The sequence below is a fragment of the Podarcis gaigeae genome (assembly GCF_964106915.1).
Source record: "Podarcis gaigeae genome assembly, chromosome: 1".
NCBI classification, from domain to species: Eukaryota; Metazoa; Chordata; class Lepidosauria; order Squamata; family Lacertidae; genus Podarcis; species Podarcis gaigeae.
In genome coordinates this window covers 73,788,667-73,810,747 of record NC_139678.1, presented here as the reverse complement: position 1 = coordinate 73,810,747, position 22,081 = coordinate 73,788,667, and the positions used below count along the sequence as shown (strand labels likewise).

Sequence of the window (22,081 nt, the reverse complement as noted above, 5' to 3'; positions counted from 1 at the left end):
GCATTTGCGAGAGCAACTGTTGCGAGAAGCAGATTTAACACTGCGTCGCTGCCTGGAGATAGGCAGGGCAGCAGAACTTTCTGAAGCAAGAATTAAACCATTAGCAGGCCCAGAAGAGACACAGATGCAGGACACTGGGGTTTGCAACCTAGCGAGGGGGCACCCAGGATGCAACGCCTGTATTGTGGGAAACAACATGTAAAGAGTAATAAATAAATAAAAACACCTAGCATATGTAGACAGCAGTGGTGCAGTGGGGGGACTGGGGAGGGACTTGGTCCCGGGTGTAATTTTTTAAGGATGTGTCACCAGGTGCCTTCACAAGAAGCTCCTTCATAGGAGTCTGGCTCTGGCACATGAAGGAGCTGTGTCTGGGCTGTGGTGCTCATGACTGGCTGCAGCTCTGTTCCTTGGTCAGGTGGAGAGCAATGCCGCTGCCCACCCTCCTCAGCTGAGGTGTGCTTTGCGCCCAGCCATGGCAGCTCCAACCCCAGGTCAAGTCTGTCCCAGGGGCAGAGAGAGGACAGTGGGTGGTAACATTGCTGCCCACTCTTCTGGCTGTGGGGCTTGCGCCTGGCCACAGCTGTGCTCCCAGGTCAAGTTTGATCCAGGGGTGGAGAGCAGGAGGAGAGTTGGTGGCAGCTTCTCTACCCCTCTCCTCACCTGGACTGTGCTGCGTGGAGGGCGGCCTCTGGATCCCGTCCTCCTCAGGTGGCATGGGCATATGCTGTGCCACTGGTGCAAAGCACAGTGCAAGCCAAACCATTTTCAAAGCCTGTGCAGGAGGGTGAAGAAACCTCCCAGACAGTGAAAACAGTGCAGGATGACCGTGATGAGTCTGAACACTGTCAGGATATTCTAAAATTGACTTTGGGATCACCATATCCGGATGTTTACATCGTGGGAAATACTGGGGGAGGGGACTGATACCTACCGTACTATACTTTTCTTATGTGCTGTTGAACAAAAAAAATGGTTTGCTCTCTGCTGGATTGTGAAGCAAGCTGCAATGCGCTGCCAGTGACAATGGTTAATGAAAAGACAGACATTGAACCATGTCACCAGAGTATCCTGAAATCTGTGGGAAAGTGCAGAGTTAAGATTTGCAACAATAAGTTTTATTGCTTAGAATTTGTTATTGTGAATGGAGAGACCATCGATGGGGAGCAAAGCAGTGCAAGCCATGTAACTCATTCAGGTACAACATCAGAATAGAGTATATGTGCCACGGACCAGTAAAGAGAGCCAACCAGCTGCCTGGACAATGGTGAATATATTGCAGGTGTTTGGTGGTGTTTTTCAGGGAGCGGGACATCTAGTAGGGAAGCTGAATGCGGATCCATTGAGAACTCCCCAAAGAAGGGTACCAGTAGCACTGGCAGAACTGCTGAAGCAGGAACTGACCAGCCTACAAGCTAAAGGCATAGTTGCTGCAGTAAATTATAGTACAGCATGGATCAGCAGTCTAATTATTTTCTGCAAACCCTCAGGAAGGCTGCATATTTGTATTGATCCTAAACCTTTGAACAGAGCACTAAAATGCAGCCATTACTCACTAACATCCATTGATGGTGTAGGAAGTGACCTACCCCGAGCCAAGGTTTCCTCTGTGTTTGAAGTGAAAAAATGGATTCTGGCATACAGAACTCAGCTCAGAGTCAAGCTGTCTTGCCTCTTTTGCAACTCCTTTTGGCAGGTATATTTGGCTGTGGATGCTGTGGGCCCTGCCTCTGAAGTATTTCAGCATCGACCGAATCAAAAAGTAGAGAATGTTCCAGGCCTCAAAATCACTGCTTATGACATACTAATTGTGGGAGGAGATGATATTGGAAAGGAAGCAGCAAGAGATTGTGACAAAAAATTTAGCCTGTTTTTTGGAGAGGTGCAGAGAAAGAAATACAAAACCCAAATAAAGTCAGGTTACAACTGAAGGAAGTGCCATACATTGGCCACCTGTTGACAGCAGAGGGTCTGAAAGTGGACCCAGCAAAAGTAAGAGCAATCCAGGTGTTACCAAGACCTAAGGATGCAAAGATTTTTTGGGAATGGCAAACTACTTGGCTAGCAGATTAGTGTGAGCCACTCCGATAGCTAACACACAAAGAGGTAGAATGGGAATGTTCACAAAGTTGTTTGAGAAGATGGCCAGGAGTCCTGTATGAAGGTATTACAATCCAGGGGAGCAGTTAGTGCTACACAATGTAATGCATCTGAGACAGGGCCAAGAGCTGTGCTGCTACAGAAACAGCAGCCAGTTGCATTTGCCAGTAGAGCACTATCAGAAACTGAAAGAGGATATGCACAGATTGAAAAAAAAAGAACTGTTGGCTGTAGTGTTTGGCATGAAATGCTTCCATCAACTTACATTTGGCCAGAGAGTGCATGCACAATTGGACCATAAGCCACTGGAAACCATCATGCAGGGGCCATCGCTGAGTGCCCCAAACAGGCTTCAGCACATGTTTTCAACCACCCTGAGATCTACGGGTGAAGGGTGGAATAGAAAGATAATCTCATCATGGTAAACTGCTACTGCTACAACTTTGGGGGGAGAGATCCACTGCCAGAAATTATATCTGAGACAATTATAAAGAAACCAAAGTGCCATTTTGCCCACTATGGAATAGCAGATATTATATGCGCTGACAATGGACCACAGTTTCAGAACATTCCAAAAGCAGTGGGAATTTGATCATCAGACATCCCCAGAGCAATAGAACCGCTGAATCAGCTGTCAAAATGGCTCAGAGAATTTTGATGATCAAAGCCAGAAAAGCAAGGACTGGTGCATATCTAGATATCCTGGACCACCAAAACACATTTTCATAAGGTTTGGATGGGAGTCCAGCACAGGGAATGATGGCTTGAAGGACAAATGCCTTGTTACCAATGGGTGTGGCTTACTACAGCCAAAGAGCTCCAACAGATGAGCTGAGCTGATTGCAGAACAGAAATTAAGACAGGCATACTACTGTGACAAGTCAACTAATGACCTACTTAAACTACATGTGAGCGAGCAAATTTGGATACAGCCAGTGGAGTGACACAATAAGGAGTGGAAGAAAACTGAGGTCCAAAGTCAACTGGACAAACATTTGTTTGAGATGGTAACTCAAGAGGACCAAGTTTTGAGAAGGAATCAAAGGCAATTGTGTCGCAGCAACCAACCTGTACACTCAGACTAGCAAACAGACAGAAGAGAGGTGACTTCAGGAGCCAAAAGATGCCAGTACAGTTGTTGGCCCACTGCCTGTAGAGAATACCCACCTCCTCTTGCACAAGTAAATGAGAGACAACCCAGCTCACACTCATCTCAATCCTGCTTGGATACCACATATTTTGGTTGCCACCTAGAAAGAATTATAACTCCTGAAGTAAAACAGATAACCCCATTGCCTAAAAGACTATGTCTAAATTCAAGGGGACATATGGACTTTTGAAACTATATAGTTAACTGTAATAATTGTTCACTAAAAGTTATGAAAGAAAGATGTATCAGTTATATGTGGAACTAAGTAAGAGGGAGAGGGGACACAGGTGGCGCTGTGGGTTAAAGCCTCAGCGCCTAGGACTTGCCGATCGAAAGGTCGGCGGTTCGAATCCCTGCGGCGGGGTGCGCTCCCGCTGCTCGGTCCCAGCGCCTGCCAACCTAGCAGTTCGAAAGCACCTCCGGGTGCAAGTAGATAAATAGGGACCGCTTACCAACGGGAAGGTAAACGGCGTTTCCGTGTGCGGCTCTGGCTCGCCAGAGCAGCGATGTCACGCTGGCCACGTGACCCGGAAGTGTCTCCGGACAGCGCTGGCCCCTGGCCTCTTGAGTGAGATGGGCGCACAACCCCAGAGTCTGTCAAGACTGGCCCGTACGGGCAGGGGTACCTTTACCTTTACCTTTAAGTAAGAGGGAGAGGAAAGCAGTCGAGGAGAGAAACTTAGAGAGACACAGAGGGAAGGTGCAGGTAAAAGGAACAGCTGCCCAGAAGTGACTCAGCAGAAAAAGGACAGAGAAATCAGGAGGGTCAGAGAGAGTTAGGGTTTATCCACAACTACGATTTCCTCTGCTTTTTCCAGGCACAGGTCCATCCTTTAAAGCTCCAAGTCCAAGCGTTGTTGTTGTTTTCTAGCCCAGAACTTTCCCCGCAGAAACCATTTTTAAATGGACATTATTATCATTATGGACGGAACAACTAATGAAGCAACTTGAATAGGAATGAAGTGAAGCCCTGCGACCGACATATACACTCCATCTCTGTACTAAAACACCTTCCAGCCAATTGACTTTGAAGCTTCCTAAGCCATTTTAAGTTTCTTATCCATTCTGAGCTGCAAAGCATTTAACATCAAGTCCAGAGCTAGCAATCCAGTGCAGTGGGTAGGCAGGTCCAAGCACCCTTTATCTCCAGCAGAGCCACAACAGCTGCAGATAGAAAGGAGGAAACAAGGAGGGGGGAAAGGAAAACAAAACAATAGAAAATAAAAGATAAATAGAGGAGTGCCTACCAGCTCTCTCTGCTGGACATCTCTTTTTATCTCCACACCATGGATGTTCCTCCAGCTCTTAGCAAAGCAATCTGCTTATCGACGGGTACCAAGGTCACTCCAGCAGAAAGTCAATTTGACCCACAAGCAGGTGTGTTTTTTTGTGGTTCTCAGGGCTTGCTCAGTGTCTCAACGTTACACTGCTGCCATCTGTTTTAGCCCATCATGGTTGCTCTGGGACTTGCAGAATCCAGTGATTCCTTGGGCTTGGCAGAGCCAGATTAACAAACCCCACAGAATGCAGAGGGACTTACTTCCTTGCACAGAATCACACTGTCGTTTCAATTGTAGTTCTTTCTTCGTCTTCTTTTTACTAAAGCAGACCCTGTCAAAGAGGCCAGCTTGACAGTTACCTATCTTGAACGTCATAACAGGCAAGTGGAAGAATGTGACAGTCGTTCCAGACGACTGGCTTATTCGCACACAAAACTGGTTGTTACCCCCACACTTCTTAGTGCAATTGTCCTATCACTTTCCTAACTACAAAAAGTCTGATAAGTGTCAGAAAATTGCACTGGAAAGTGCTAGATCACAGCCACTAGCTGGCAATGTTGAGTCACCTCTGTGCTGCAAACCTATCAGCAGGAATGCTCCCCGACTTGACTGTCACCCTCCACCTCCACTGAAAAGCATGCCCTTTGTACCTTCTCTGTTAATGAGCTTGTGTTCCTTCCCTGCTGAAAGGTCATTCTCTTTTGTATTCCTCCAGACTAAGGTGTGTGCCTGACGGTTTACCCAGTGCAGCATGAACCTAGGAATCCCTTCAGAGAGAGAGCAACAACAGAGACAGAAATTGAGAGATGAGCCCTTGGAGAAGGATGACAACAGCAGAATAAATATGACCTCAAAGCAAAGGCTGATTCAGCTCATTTATCTGATTACAGTTGTGGAAGTGGCCTGCATGTTCATGCAGTTTGGGATTGTTCCAGTGAGTATATGGAGTATAGATTTTTACTAGCTCCACCCATTACTTTCTTTTCTAAAGGAAAAATGCTTTAGCAACTTCCTGATCTAACACCAGCTCCGTAATGCAGTATAAGCAAGTGTAAGTGAACCTGATTAAAATCCCCACATGGACATGAACCTCTGTGTCTGTCCTTGTTTCTCAGCCTAGCCTACCTCACAAGGTTTTTGCGAGGGTAAAAGGGATTGGGGAGAGAACCATGTGCACTGCCTTAAACACATTGGAGAAAAGGCAGGACATACATATATCAAATGCTTAACTTCAGAATCTACCACAGAAGAGGATTTGTGCAGGAAGAGTGTTTAGTTTGATAATGGTTCCTTGATCTAATTCAGTTGATCTACTGACATAAACTTTGCATTCCAAGGCGTGAGAGGGATATTCTAAAATACGTTAGAGTAGACCTGTCGAAATCAATGTACTTAATTCATTTCAGCAGATTTATTCTTCAGTGTGGCTTAATTGGATAGCACTCATTTATTTATTTTTAATTTTGCCTGAGTGGTGCAACTTCCACACTACGTTATATAACCAGCAGTACCCTCAAAATGTGTGCGAGAATGCCAAGTAGCTAATGGGAGCTGGTGATCAAGGAAAGCACTGGTGCTTTTCACGAATTACTTGTAATGAACACCTAAGCTGAGCCCTTAACAGATTATGTTTGTGGTATCTGCATTTCATACAACCTTGGTCAGGCTTCCTCAACCTCGGCCCTCCAGATGTTTTGAGACTACAATTCCCATCATCCCTGACCACTGGTCCTGCTAGCTAGGGATCATGGGAGTTGTAGGCCAAAAACATTTGGAGGGCTGTGGTTGAGGAAGCCTGACCTTGGTCTTCAACTGGATCAGGAGCCAATCTAAATGAAGTTGCACAAGAAGTACTCCCAGAGAAGGCCATCTATAGTATTCATTGTGGGTCATGTATTGCTGCAGGCAGGTTGTGATTAAAACTGCCCACCCCCAAAGAGTCCCTCAAATACTTCTCCCAGGTGTCCTGTGCTGTTTTAGTGCTCTTTGGAGGACAAACTCGTAGGACAGCATAATTGCTTGACTCAGCAAAGCTGATGGCTGGGACAGCAGCTTGTGAGACTGAAGACATGATGTGGTTCTGTGCCGTAGGGGGCAATTCTGTTAGGTGACAGCATGTTTTGAGCCAGTGAAGGAGGCCAAAGGAGGTCCTCTGCTTTGGAGCTTAAGAGGACATTATTTTGGCTTGAAGGGTGACCTTACAAGTCCTGCTCATGCGAATTTAAGAGATTGCACCATGGCCTCGACAACATTTTATGATTAAGTATTAGTTTCCATGTCATTCAGAAATACAGTATAACATACACCTTTCTCTTTGACTTCACCCCCTTTCAGTATCTGGCAACCAGCCTGGGTATGGATGCTGTTGAATTTGGCTACTTGCAAACAGTCTTTGGTGTTCTTCAGCTTCTGGGAGGTCCCATTTTTGGGAGGTAAATATAACAACCATTCTTGGGAACCCTGTGGAATGTCAGAATTGTTTGGAGTTAATAACACCATTTTATTTTTAGCTCAGGGAAATAATTTAAATAGCCATCTGGATTTCCCATACTGGCAGCAGGGGAATGAAAGGCTCTTTTACTACTGTATTGTATACTAACCAACTCTATATCCCCCCCCCCTTTTTTTAATGTTCTGATTGCCACTGGATATTAGCCAATGCAGGAACTGTTAATAAGCTGTATGCACACAAGTAGCTGCTAATGATAGAAAAGGGAGGGAGGAAGCTGCACAACAAGGCCAGCATTCATTTCCATTTCTTTTGTATTTTTAATTGGATGTTGAATGTGGGTAGGTAAGAAGTCATAGATTTGAATGCTGACGATTGCTAACCTTGTCTTTCAAAATACATCAATCCGTGGACAAGGAGAATATCTATGATGTCGGATTAGCAGGATTATCATTTGGAGCCTGGATAGCTCAGCTGGTTAGAGTGTGGTGCTGATAACACCAAGGTTGCAGGTTTGATCTCTGTATGGGACAGCGGCATATTTCTGCATTGCAGGGGCGGTGGCCTGGATGCCTATAGAACTGATAGCTTACCTTGAGTGGATGCTAATTGGCAGAGCTTTTCCTGGGAAGTGAGCAAATAGGGGTGACCTCCCCAGTGCTTTCGGGTCCCTTGTGCTGGCCCCAGTGGCCCCAGCCAGCAGCCCCACTTCCTGGCTGGACCTGCTGACTTCTGCCTATCGAATAAGGCTCCTCTGGCAGTGCTGCCACTAAAGCATCAGCAAAAGGGGGAAATGGAACCTGGGTTGGGGAGAGGTTTCTCCTGCCTCTACAGCAGAACACCCCCCCCCTTTAAAAAAAAGGAAACCAGGAGGGAGGAGGAGGAGGGGGCACTGCTGCCACCATTGCCGTGAAGGCAAGGCAGCAGAGGTGGGAGGGAGGGAGGGAGGGAGAGTTGAATGCAGTGGAGGATCCACACAGTGTGACTTGGCCCAGCCCCATCCAGGCACTCCTCATCAGCCCTATTGAACAGCCAACCTTCCCTAGGATCTGTGTTTACCTTAAAAGGCTGGAAGAACTTCTACAGTTTAGTGGAGGTTTGCTTTTATTGCTGCACACCCTGTTCTGTTTCTGAAGATGCTGCATCTCTTTCTATGCCAGGTTTGCTGACAAGTTTGGAGCCAAGACTGCCTTGGCCATCTCATACGTGGCTGGATCTGTGTTCTTCTTGCTTCTGTCTGTGTCCACCAGTGTCCCTCTGCTCTTTCTGTCCAGGGTCCCCTCCGTCTTCATGCATGGACTACCAGGTGATGTTATTAGATGATGCAAACATTAGCATGGGTTGACTCAAGGACTTTGGCTCCCAGAGTCAAACTAAGAAACTGCTGCTCGTCACATGTGGACGATGTGAGTTAAGGTCCAGTCAATACTGGGAGCAATCTGGAGGGGATGAGAAGAAGTTTTTGGCCTCTCGGGCAGGTTGGCATACGTCTGTGGTAAGAAGCCATTTTACGAAATGGCCACGGACCAACCTTCTTGCAGCACCTCCCTCATGAGCTAAAGCACCCACATTCATCTGCTCCAGAGAAGCGGACACGGAGCAATGGATCCAAACTACAAGAAAGAAGATTCCACCTAAACATTAGGAAGAACTTCCTGACAGTAAGAGCTGTTCGACAGTGGAATTTGCTGCCAAGGAGTGTGGTGGAGTCTCCTTCTTTGGAGGTCTTTAAGCAGAGGCTTGACAACCATATGTCAGGAGTGCTCTGATGGTGTTTCCTGCTTGGCAGGGGGTTGGACTCGATGGCCCTTGTGGTCTCTTCCAACTCTATGATTCTATGATTCTACGATTCATAAAACTTGTCAAGCTATAGATTTGGGGGTGTAACAAATCCATGGTTCATCATGATATTCACCCAAGAACTCTGCCCCTGAAATGCTCATTATCATATTTTTAAAAGGAAGAGCAAAGACTTTAGATGGTACACGATTAACCTGGGTTTCCCCTCCGTTTTTTAAATAGGTGCTCAAATGGTGATAACAGATTTGACCACCGCTGACGAACGTGTTGATGCTTTAGGAAAGCTTGGACTATGTTTTGGGGTAGGAATGATCGTTGGAGCTTCCTTGGGTGGCACCTTAACCTCAAAATTTGGGTGAGTGGTCATGTCTTGTTTCAGTTAACCGCAATGTCCTACTTTTAAAGGGATGTACTGTTCTCCTTTGAATTGCCAAAAATTGAGGTTCTGAGGTAATCTCACGTAGCAGTATGCACAAAGCCAGTGGAACTTACTTCTGAGTAAGCGTGCAATGGCAGGGCTATTATTATCATAGATTTCTGTATATCTCATGATGGTTTTCTACACTACAGATTTAAGGTGTATGTGGTTGGTGCCCATTATAATCCAATACAGTGGTACCTCAGTTTAAGAACAGCCCTGTTTACGGACTATTCGGTTTACAAACTCCGCAAAACCAGAAGTAGTGTCCTGGTTTGCGAACTTTACCTCAGTCTAAGAATGGAAGCTGAACAGTGGAAGGGCACCGGCGGCGGGAGGCCTCATTAGGGAAAGCGCGCCTCAGTTTAAGAAAGGATTTGGTTTAAGAACAGACTTCAGGAATGGATTAAGTTCATAAACCAATGTACCACTGTAGTGTGTAAGGCAGCTGAGCAAACTTATTTCACCCCAACACATCTTACAACTATGCACTCTCATCGCAAATATTAATTGAAAAGCAGAATTGAACGTATAATTTTATATTGTTGGACTATGTGTGTAATTTATGGTGAAATAATTTTGGTTTGAAATAAGTGTAGACAAAGAGATATGGAGAGTCTGGAAACAGAAATCTTGGAATAATTTAAATCAAAGTCCAGAGCAGGCAAAATGGGGCTCATCTGGCTTTAAATCTCTGGAGGCAAAGTGTGAACATATTTGTCCATTAGATGGCACTGTTTCACAGCCATAATTTCCCCCCTTGTTGGTTTTGTGTTCTTTGGCTGTGCATCAATGATGCTTCAACTATCAACCATCTTATATTTTTTAGGGGGCTGGAAAGGGAAAATACCCCACTGTCCTGTTTCTTGAGCATTTAGGTTTGTTTGTGTCTTTAAAAAAAAAAATGTGTGAAGTCTGTGTGTTCCTTCTTCCCTGTGACAGGATGTGCACCTTTCCTTTTAAAAAAGACGAGAGGTTCAAACTGTTACCCTTCCATGTGCAGGTGGCGCTGTGGTCTAAACCACTGAGCCTCTTGGGCTTGCTGATTAGAAGGTCAGCGGTTTGAATCCCCACAATGGGGTGAGCTCTCGTTGCTCTGTCCCAGCTGCTGCCAACCTAGCAGTTTGAAGCACACCAGTGCAAGTAGACAAATAGGTACCGCTGTGGCAGGAAGGTAGAAGGCATTTCTGTGCTCTCTGGCTTCCATCACGGTGTTCCATTGCGCCAGAAGCGGTTTACTCATGCTGGCCACATGACCCGAAAAGCTGTCTATGGACACATGCCGGCTCCCTCGGCCTAAAAAGCGAGATGAGCCCCACAATCTCATAGTCACTTTTGACTGGACTTAACCATCCAGGGGTCCTTTACCTTTTACCTTACAGCAAGTTACATGGTAGTGGGAAAGGTATAGTGCCCTTTTATAATTATTAGGTTGTCTTTGGTCTTGCTTTTATTATGTATTTTCTTTTATACATATATATTGTGAACGGCCCTGAGATATACGGAGCTTAGGGCAGTATAACAATTTAAATAATAATAATAATAATAATAATAATAATAATAACAGCACACAGGTTTTCAGTCATTCTGCTTCAAAACAGATCATCCTCCACTACCCTTCTTGCCCCTGCAATTCCCTCTATGGGGCTTTAGACAGGAACATAGGAAGCTGCCTCTTTGTGAGTCCGGCTGCTGCTTCATCTGGCTCAGTACTGTCTAAACTGACTGGCAGCAGCTCCCCAGGGTGTCAGGCAGAAACTTCTTCCAGCCCTACCTGGAGACATTAGGGATTGAATCTGGGACTTTGTGCATACAAAGCAGGTGTTCTGCCCACTGCGCTGAAACTCTTCTCCCAACCAAATCTGCTAAAAGTCCCCACTTTCACTCAACTTTTAAAGGAGCAAGAAAGAGCCCCATCTCCCTTTTCATCTGGCCACCCTGAAGAGAATACCTTTACCACTCTCACTGTCAAGAAACAGCCACAGCTGAGGACCAACCAAAATGCCATTTAGGATGCTTTGATTTAATGTCCACTAGATGGTGCAAATGTCTTGGAAAGAAGGAGAGGAATAGTACCATCAAGGCTTGTTGTGGGGATTTGTCGGTGAAAAAGTTCTGGAAGTTTGTGACACACACACACAAAATCAGTGGCATTTTACACAGTAATGAGAACAAAAAAAGGACACGTGTGCATGATGGTTTTCTTGAGTCAAAATGAGAGTACCCCTGAACATTTTTTTTTAAAGAAAAAAGAACTGGTTTTATGTAGTAGGGTTGAAAAGAAGAGAGAAAGATGGGCAGAATCAGAGTGGGAGATGCTTCTCACTCCCCAGAAATATATTAAGTGTCCTTTCTGCAGCGAACAGATGACATACAGCCATAAGTAAGACAAAATAAAACAAAGCAACACAATAAGAAAAGATGCAGAAACACAATTGGGGCACATTCATACCATACATTTAACTAAGGTTGCCATATTTCAAAAAGTAAAAACCAGGACACCCCGAAAGCTTCTTTTTAGACAAACCCAACAATTTTTCAATTACCCAATACCCAGGAGAAAGCACCACCTTTCAAAGATTCCCCCCAGACATAAATGACACCTTTGAAATCCCAGTAATGTCTGGGAAAATCTGGACATAGGGCAGCCCTTATTTAACAGTCATGGCTTCTCCCAAAGAATATTGGGAGCTGTAGTTGTTTAATGGAGCTGAGAGATGTTAGCTAAACCACTCTTTCTGGGTCTCCTATCGTTCCCTCTTCACAGGGAACTCTGGGAATTGCAGCTGTGAGGGGAACTCCTAACACCTCTCAGCACCCTGAGCAAACTACAGTTCCCAGGTCTCTTGGGGGTAAGTTAAAGTGGGATCACAGTGCTTTGAATATATGGTGTGAATGTGGCGTCAGCCACTGACAGCATAAAAGCAAATTGCCTTGAGAAGGACTTTATGAATGGCATTTGTGGCCTTTAAAAATGGGAGCTTACAAATAAATGTTCTTTCTAGACTACCCTCTCCTGTGACAGTGTTGTGTTACACTGCGGTCCTCTACATGCTCAGCCAGATATAAATCTCATTGTATTGAATGGGGCTTCCTCCCAGGAAGAATGCATAGCATTGCAGCCTTGCTTCGCCAAAGGTAGCTAGTCACATTTGAAGTCCTGCATTTCTTAAGGGCAGGTCTGCAGTGTCTTCTGAACAAGCTCTCTGAGTGCTCCAATGTGCATGCGGAGTTATTTAATATGCAGACTGTCCCATTTTGTTGGGGGGGGGAGCAGATCCATCCACACACGCAAATGAGGATGGCCTTGCTGTTGGCAGGGCTCTGGTGGAGGAGACTGGAGTTCCTGCGAACGAAACCACGGGATTGGCCAAACTTCATGCCCTCCTCTTAACACATTCCAAAGTTTTGTTTTAAAAATGGCCCATTTGTGTTAATTGTTGCATAATTTCCTATAAAGTCCCACCAGCTTTCTGTTATGCATTCATGCTTTACTGTCCTGGAATGGTTTTTCTGTTTGTTTGCTGTGATGCCATAGGGAAAGAATGTCCCTCGGGTTTTCTGCCCACTTTGCATTTTCTTGTCACTATTATTCAAGTGTGTGTGGCACTGACATACTTGTGCTTTAAATGCAGAAGAGGATAATTTTTTTGTTTGGCTCTTAGACCTATGTCCTTGGTCCTTCAGAGGTAGTGAATTTTAGGACAGTCTGCACTGGCAAAACCTGTCTTCTAATTTCTTGAAGCATATTTCGGCCTGCGAAATAAGCTTCCATTTCTCTGCCTCTTTCTGAGGACTCCCTCAAATCCCTTTAGAATATTGGTGGGTGGAGGGTTGAGCTCACTTTGTTGTGACAAGGTGCCTGTGAGTGGCGTGTGGGTGTTTCTCTTCCCATTTAACGTTTCTCATGCCACTTCACTCACCAGTACTATGGCACCTGCAAAACGTCTCAGTAAATATCCCCTCAGAAATCCACGCTCACCCCAGAGTGGGTGGCATGCGCACACCATTTTGTATTCCTGTTGCTTTTTCTGCTCTCTTAGATGTGGCAGCCATTTTGTGTTGCGCCACTCCTGTATTCATTTTGCGTCCTGCCACTCACCCCATGGCAGCCATTTTGTGGCTGATGTTCATGGCACTTGCACTAAATTCTAAATGCTTTGAAGAGGGCTAGCGAGGGAGGCTGCCTGCCGAGCACCTGAGAGTGGTGCACTCACTTTTGTCTTAAGAGAAGTCCTTGTTGCTTCCCCCAATCCACACCCATTGCCCAAACGTAGATCAGGTTACAGGTTACATGGTTCAGAAGAGACAGCAGAGGTTTAAGATGCATAGCTAGGCAGAAGCTAAGTCATTGTCCCAACACTTGATGCGCCTCCTAGGCCCCCTTTTTGAAGGATGGGGCAGGCACAGGAATTTGTGTGGTTGTTTCCCCAAGTCACAGGACTGGGCAACCAAGCAGGCAGTCCTACAAGTAGACTGGGTCTGCAAGGTCTGCTGATGCCAGCAACAGCATCCTTAGCAATGGAGGCAGAGTTTACACAGCCAGCTCACTGTTCATTTTAGCCTCAGGTGCCTCTCCAGTGGCGGTGGAGGCAAGTCAGGCAGCTTTCCCATGGTGGTTAGGGTATCCAATATTACCGAGGCAGACCTCTCCTCTGATAACCCATTCAACCCCTCCCTAACATCTAGATCATCATCTCCCAAACCTCTGGGCACATCCTCAGCACCCACTTCTGCACTCTCGTTCATTCCTCCTCTGCCTCACCCATGTAACATCAAGCATGTATTTATGGGAGATATGTGAAGATTAATAAAAAGCTAAAGGGACCGCTGACCATTAGGTCCAGTCGTGACTGACTGTGGGGTTGTGGCGCTCATCTCGCTTTATTGGCTGAGGGAGCCGCCGTACAGCTTCTGGGTCATGTGGCCAGCATGACTAAGCCGCTTCTGATGAACCAGAGCAGCGCACGGAAACGCCGTTTACCTTCCCGCTGGAGTGGTACCTATTTATCTACTTGCACTTTGATGTGCTTTCAAACTGCTAGGTTGGCAGGAGCAGGGACCAAGCAACGGGAGCTCACCCTGTCGCAGGGATTTGAACCGCCAACCTTCTGATTGGCAAGCCCTAGGCTCTGTGGTTTAACGCACAGCATCACCCACATCCCTGTGAAGATTAATAGGTGGGCAAAAAATGAAAAAAAGTGTCCTTAGCCTGCCCCACACATGTGCTTCTTCCATGGTACCCATAAAAGGTTTGGATCCAAGCCAAACTGACAACTATCTAGGTACGGATGGGTGCTAGACTTGGAGGCTTCTACTGCTAGCAGCTTTGATCCCTGAGCAGCTGGGATGTTCTGTACCACCATACTGGCTCGGACAATAGGTTTAAGAGGTTTTCCACCCTATCAGTGCAGTGTGATACTGGTTATTAATTAGATGAAATGGGGTGCCATTCTTACTTGCTTACAAAAGGCCGTTCTTTCTCCATGTTTATTGCTTGTAACTTAGCAGTATCGGCTCCGGAGAATTATCACGAAATTCCTTCTTTCTCCATCACGTTGGTGGAATGGAAAATCTGTGGGTGTTTAAAGGGGTTAAGCTTGGACCGCGGCTGGAACAGGGCAAAAGGCTAGAGCTCTCTGCTCTGCTTCTAGACAATTTACCCATTCTGGCTTGAGAAATCTCTCTTTCTCTGTGTTACTGTAGAAATGCTGGTATTTCTCAGCCTAGAATGGTTATGCTGATTAGCCAAGCAGTTTGCATGGGTGACCCAGGACACAAAAAAATCCTTTGTTCTCGATGACAAGGCATTTTGGAAGCTCTGGTTCCCATGGGATGGGGCCAGAATGTTCTTAAACTGTAGTGGAATTTTGGTAGATGACTGTTGCCTGCTGAAGATTACATCCTTCTCCGGATCATTTATCCCAGAAGGCCTACCTGGACCCTCGTACATGTGTCTATCTCTCTCAATCTCTCTCTCTCTGTGGGTGTGTTTGTGTGTGTGTAGTTGTGTTCTACCCCCAATCTCTGCCGAGCTGTGGCAAGATTTCAGGGTTCCAAGTGCTCACCCAGGGTCTGTGTTCCTTTGGTGAATTGAAGATACGGCAGAGGCTGTCATAGCTTTAAGAAATATGATTTATTCACATATTTACATCTGAATTTAGATGGAGGGAGTCCAGATCTTACAGCATGGTCATCTCAAGAGTGGCTTGTTCACAGCAGCAATTCAGCCCTGTACTTGAGGGCATCTTTCCCAGCTTCCCTTCATCCAGCCTGACCAAAGATGGAACTCTTGTCTTTTCTTCTCCCCCTTGTTCTCTGCACGCCTTGCTAAAGACACTCTTTCCCTGTCACCTCTCTCACACACCCTGCCACCTTTGGGAACCTCCTGTCTTCCCAGACCCAAGGATTCCTCTTAGATGGGCCATCAACCCCTTCTGTCATAGTAACAGCTTGGCTTATCCCCCGCTAGCCATGTGAAGCTGCCTGGGCTTGAGATCCTAAGTGGAATGGAAGAGCCCTTGGCCTAGTTGTTAATGGACCAAACTTTGCTTGTTTTTGAATTTGCATGAATTTATGAGTGTGCTCAAATTTTATCTCTTTACTGACTCTAGAGCTTATGGTGAGCACATCCCTCCCCAAACTCAACATCATAGAGACAGAGACAGAGAGTACCTGGTGGATCAGGCCCATTTAATCCAGCACTCTGTTCTCACAGTGGCCAAGCAGATGCCTCTGGGTAGCCCACAAGCAGAACATGAATGCAACAGCACTTAAAACATTACTAGCCTACTCTTCATTACTAAAGCAACCACAGAGCAGGTTACAATCAAATCAAACCAAAATACTTAATACAACTATCTGATAAGAAAACCGTCAAACCATAAACCCCACCAATAACAACTGATAGAATAATTATAGAATTGTAGAGATGGAATACTTTGGAATACTTTGGCCACCTCATGAGAAGAGAAGACTCCCTGGAAAAGACCCTGATGCTGGGAAAGATGGAGGGCACAAGGAGAAGGGGACGACAGAGGATGAGATGGTTGGATAGTGTTCTCGAAGCTACGAACATGAGTCTGACCAAACTGCGGGAGGCAGTGGAAGACAGAAGTGCCTGGCGTGCTCTGGTCCATGGGGTCACAAAGAGTCGGACATGACTAAACGACTAAACAACAACAATAACAAAGAGTTGGAAGGGACCATGAGGGTCATCTAGTCCAGCCCCCTGCAATGCAGAAATCTTTTGCCCAACCTGGGACTCAAACGCATGACACTGCGATTGGCCAAATGAAGAAGAAAGAAGCAGCCTGCATGTGGGGAGCCTTTTGTCCTCCACATATTGTTGAACTACAACTCCCATCACCCCTGACTATCGGCTGCTCAGAGTGGCTGGGGCAACCCAGTCAGATGGACGGGGTATAAGTAATAAATTGTATTATTATTCTGATGAGAACTGTAGCAACATCAGGAGGGTCAGAAGTTTCCATCACCTGCCCTAAGGGCTGCCTTGAACCAGATCTGTAAAAGAAATGGATTTGCATTTTTCTGTTTGACTTGCGCTCTGGGATTTAGTAGGGTCAGAGCACTTGAAACCACAGGGCCTGGACGCTTTTCTCAGTTTCAGCAAAACATTCCGTTCCCTGGTCCCACCTCTCATTGCAAGAGAGAGCTATTTGTTTAGGTTCTGACAGAGCACACATACCTCACCCGGCAATTTCCCTGGAGGAACGTGCTGTCGCACAAGGGCACACCGCTTTCTCCTTTTCCTAGGTAAGAACATCCTGAGGAGTAACTGAGTGGAAAAAAGTAACAAAGGATCTGGTGGCCCCTGAAAGACTTAACACAGGGGTCAGCAACCTTTTTCAGCCGTGGGCCGGTCCACTGTCTCTCAGACTTTGTGGGGGGCTGGACTATATTGGGGTGGGGGGGAATGAACGAATTCCTATGCCCCACAAATAACCCAGAGATGCATTTTAAATAAAAGGACACATTCTACTCATGTAAAAAGACAATGATTCCTGGACTGTCCGTGGGCCAGAATTAGAAGGCAATTGGGCCGCATCTGGCCCCTGGGCCTTAGGTTGCCTACCCCTGACTTAACAGATTAAAGTCCACTTCACCAGACGTATCTGACTTTAGTCCATAAAAGACCATGTAACATAAATCTGCCGGCACATCTTATTCTTCTTCCCTGAGTCCTGATCAGTGCGCAAGCTAAATATCTAGGATTCTGTCTGCCATCCTCTACGTTAACCCTCTGAGTGATGGGTAGGGAGCCTGTGGCCCTCCGGATGTGGTTGGACTCCAAATCCCATCATCCCTCACCATGGGCCGGGCTGATGGGAGTTGGAGTCCAAACGCATCTGGAGTGTCTCCATACTTGCCCTGAGCAATAACCTCCTGTGCAAAGCAGGAGGTTATAACATAATATTTCTGAATTTTAACTTTCCTTCAAAATATATTTTTCAGGTATACTGTAATTGTTATTCAATGTTCATATATAAAACACTCAGGCTGCAGTCCTATCTATCCATATTTACTTGAGTGAGCCCATGTAGGCAACCCCTGCCTTAAAGCCTCTGAAGGCTTTTGTTTCTCAGGCCATAAAGGTAAAAGGTAAAGGTACCCCTGCCCGTAGGGGCCAGTCTTGCCAGACTCTGGGGTTGTGCGCCCATCTCACTCAAGAGGCCAGGGGCCAGCGCTGTCCGGAGACACTTCCGGGTCACATGGCCAGCGTGACATCGCTGCTCTGGCGAGCCAGAGCTGCACACGGAAACGCCGTTTACCTTCCCGCTAGAAAGCGGTCCCTATTTATCTACTTGCACCCAGGGGTGCTTTCGAACTGCTAGGTTGGCAGGCGCTGGGACTGAGCAACGGGAGCGCACCCCGCCGCGGGGATTCGAACCGCCGACCTTTCGATCGGCAAGCCCTAGGCGCTGAGGCATTTACCCACAGCGCCACCCGCGTCCCTTCTCAGGCCATAGCAGGGTTTATAATAATTTCCTACTTCCTTTGCTTCTTTAGGTAGAGAATGCCATTTATTGTGTGCTTATTATGTTTTACTGCTATGTTTTACTGTCTTGTCTACATTCTTTACAAAGTTAAACTGAGTCTTGAGCTTTCTTCTGTTTTTTCCCTTTTAAATAATAAAGCACTTCATGCTGTTGCTTCTTTTTTTAAAAACCCCATCAGTTTTTGTTTGTTTACAAATCCTACCCAACAAACCCTGTCTCATTCCACCCCAGTCCAATGCTTCCTGACACTCTGCCCCTCAGCAACTCCTCTTGCCACGTTAAAACCACAACATTTTTTAAAAAAACAATCAGATCTCTGTGGTCCAAATATCAAATGTACACTGTTTCTGTGGCTAAATGCAGGTGTCAGTTTCACCACAATTCTCTTATGTAAAATTCCCATCAATTACCATGCCAGCTTTTGAGTCTGAGTATGCCAAGGTATGTGAAGCATCCACATTCTGAATATTTCCTTTACAGCTGAGACCCAGCCTGGTTTATGAATCGCTGTCTCCATGCTCACCAGGGAGAAACGCGAATCATGTCCAAACTTGCTTTTACCTGGGCAATGAGGTGTTGCAGCAACAGGGTAGGAAAAGGTGGTGTGAGGTATCATTTCCACATGGCAAATCAAACTCTGCCTTGGGTTAAACCCTTGGGAAACCCAGCCAGATGGGCGGGGTATAAATAATAAATTCTTGTTGTTGTTGTTGTTGTTGTTATTATAGTAGGAAAATTGAACCAAAAGGAGGCTTGGGAAACAAACTTGCTCTTTCCTCTTTCATACCTCTGCTCATTCCTTGTCATTAGAAGTAACCAGATAATTTTCTTCTCAGATACAGTATGATCTTCTTATGGCTGGGGGTAACCAACATGGTGTGTTCCCGGTTTTGTGGACAACTCCCATCATCCTCAACAATTGGCTATGCTGGATGGGATCTGATGGAAGTTGTAGTCAGGGCCAGCCATTTCATTAAGCTGATTGAGGCAACTGCCTCACACAGATACCCCCTGAGCCTCCTAAGGTAGTCTCCACCTCATAAGATAGCCTGATTCCTTTAGGCATTGTGGAGGATATTGTCCCGAAATCACTGTTGAAGTGAGGTCCCATCCACACCATACATTTAAAGCACTTCACTTCCCCCCAAGAATCCAAGGAACTGCATTGGCTTAAGGGTGCTGGGAATTGTAGTTCTGTGAGGGGTAAACTACCATTGTCGGAATACTTTAGAAGAAGCCATGACTGTTAAAGTGATATAAATGTGTTTCAAATGTGTGGTATGAATGAGACCTAAGATTCAGTTGCCAACCTAGTTGTCTTTGGCAGAATATTTGAGCTGCTTCTGTTGGATTATTTTAGACTGCAGTCTTATTCACTATTACCTGAGGGTGATCTCCACTCTGAGTACAGTGGGATTTACTTCTAGTAAACATGCATAGAATTGGACAGGCTGTGATCAGCCCTTTGACCTGAGGTAGGATAGCCAGTTTAATGGAACAGAAGGTGGAGTCTGGGTTTTGTTTCCCACTCCAGTGCATTTAGGTCCAATGCTGTTAGGTCTGCTCAAAATGAAGCTAAAATCCCTGTAAATTAACTGCTACCTTGATGGTGCATCATGCTTTGATGTGCCTTAGCTGTTGGTATTTTTAAAAGTGAAAGCTAATAAATGGCATTTTGACTTCCTCCTCCAGCAGCTGACTCTTATAGATATGCAAAAGAACCAGCCTTGAGAGATTTAGGAATATAAAGGTTTTTTTGTTTGCCCTGTTCCTTATGTCACCGCTCAGTGATGCAAATGCCAGCCCCCATGGAAGGGCACAGAAGAAAAGCCTTTCACATCCCTGACTCGTTCCGGAATATTCTCTCTCCGATGTTCATGACTAGCAGCTCTTTGATCTACACGGACATGGCCTAGCTGCCAGTGAACAAGAGGATTTCTACAGCATCGCGAAAGCAAAACAAAGCCCCAAAGAACACAAGGCGAATGTTTCATCCAGACAATATGTTCCGGCAACTGCCAAACTGTTATTCCGTTGGCCACAGGCAAGGACAGCTGTCCCGTTTCCCCGGAAATTTCACGTCAGAGTTCATGGGTTCATTCCAGAGCAGGAAATGATGTGGATTATTTCATTCCTGGGGTCTCCTGTGATGCAGGAGCTGCATGTCGTGGCTGATGAGCTAAGTGGGAAAGAGGAAGGGCAAGCAAGCTTCCCCTTTGTATAGGACTAGGACTTGAGTCACACAGCCACACCATGCTTTTGTTAAAGGTGCTGAGAGTTAGGAAACCCCTTACAGCGTTATAATTCCCCAGCACCCATAACAAACTAAAGTTCCCAGGATTCTTTGTGGGAAGTCGTGACTGTTAAAGTGGTGTAAGAGTGCTTTAAATGTATAGTGTGGATGTGGCTTCAGAAGAACAAAACATATGAAGAAGACCTCTTGTAAAAATGTGTTGCTTATCATAAAAACGTCTTACCACCATGGTAAACATTGTACCAGTTGAAGTATCTGATTGGCATTAGAAACAGCAGGTCTTTCTCCTGAGACCCTGTTCTAAACAGAAGATGCAGACCCTGTTGCAATATGAAAATGATGAGAGGTGGGTTTGTTACGTTGAACTTTATTTGAATCAAGGACATTGCCAGCACTTTTCTTAGGAGTGGGTTGACTCCCTGTGGGTTGAATTCTTCGTTAATACCAGACCTTTCAGGAGAGGAAGGCCTTTAGGTGACCACAGGGACAGTGAGTTTTTATATCCAAGAAAAGACCTTTAAAGACTTCTAGAATCTTTCCTTGCTGACACTGAAAGCTGAAAAGGTGCCCTGATAATATGACTTTTAGAAGAAGCTATAGGCTGTGTACACACTGTACATTTAAATCATATTTAAATAACAGCCCCCTACCAAAGAATCCTGGGAATTGGTAATTTGTTAAGTGCCCTGGGATTTGTTACTCTGAGAGTTAAACTACATTTCCCAGGATTCTTTGAGGGGGGAAAATATAATTTAAATGCATAGTGCATAATATGCAGCCAGTATTGTAAAACTAATGGAGAGCTGTGGGGTAGATATACCTCATAATTAAGGACACCTTTTATCAAATAAATCCCAAATAAATACATGACATGAGTAATGAATAGCTGTGGGCCTCATTCACATTTCTTCCCCACTTTATCATTTGGAACCATTTCAAATGTAATTGCCATGTGGCATAAGGCTTTCATTGACTCTGAACTTTATCTCAGATGGAGAGGAATGAGGATGTGATTGTCCTGTTGCTGTGCAATTTAGGCTGACTGCAAAAAGGAAGCTGGACATGTCCAGGCTTGCTTTATTCAGCCCTGTCCTGATTTGTTTGGAGAGGAATCTGTCACTGATAGGCCCCCCTCCCCACCAAGACCCAACAATGACAGGAATTTTTAGTGGGATAGGGGATCCTATGTCAGTAATGACTGCTTGAAACCATTCCCTGTCACAGAGACAATTTGTTCCTTTCTTTATCATCCTGAGAGAGTGGATGGCCCCCAGAACAAGGTGACCTACTTTGCTACCCTGTGGAAACCAAAAGAGCCACAAAATTAGTGCCGGTTTGCTCTAGGGTGCCTCCAGAATGTCACTATTTTGCACACGGGGTTCAGGAATGTACCAGAAATTTATGTTTGCCCAAATAAAGTGCATCTAAGTTCTCTATAGCCTGGAGCAACAAATTAAACATTAAACAAACAAACAATCAAACCAGACTTTTTGCTGTTAGGAAAGTGACAGGGGGAATGTGCTGAAAAGCATGGGATGAGTGAATGATGAATAGGAAGACATCTGAATCATGATGCAGGGTCGATCGTATAACTTTCCCACTAATAAATC

The 22,081-nt window shown here is 45.5% G+C and overlaps 1 protein-coding gene across 1 annotated transcript in view; it reads left to right on the top strand.

Moving 5' to 3' along the window:
- The window catches only part of SLC67A1 (solute carrier family 67 member 1), a 68,583-nt gene that overhangs the window by 1,167 nt on the left and 45,335 nt on the right, over positions 1 to 22,081 (top strand). The window contains exons 2-5 of the mRNA XM_083722173.1: positions 5,246 to 5,464; positions 6,865 to 6,962; positions 8,140 to 8,285; positions 9,002 to 9,134. Coding sequence (XP_083578299.1) covers positions 5,282 to 5,464; positions 6,865 to 6,962; positions 8,140 to 8,285; positions 9,002 to 9,134 — 560 coding nt within the window. The 5' untranslated portion in view covers positions 5,246 to 5,281. The remainder of the gene's footprint in view (positions 1 to 5,245; positions 5,465 to 6,864; positions 6,963 to 8,139; positions 8,286 to 9,001; positions 9,135 to 22,081) is intronic.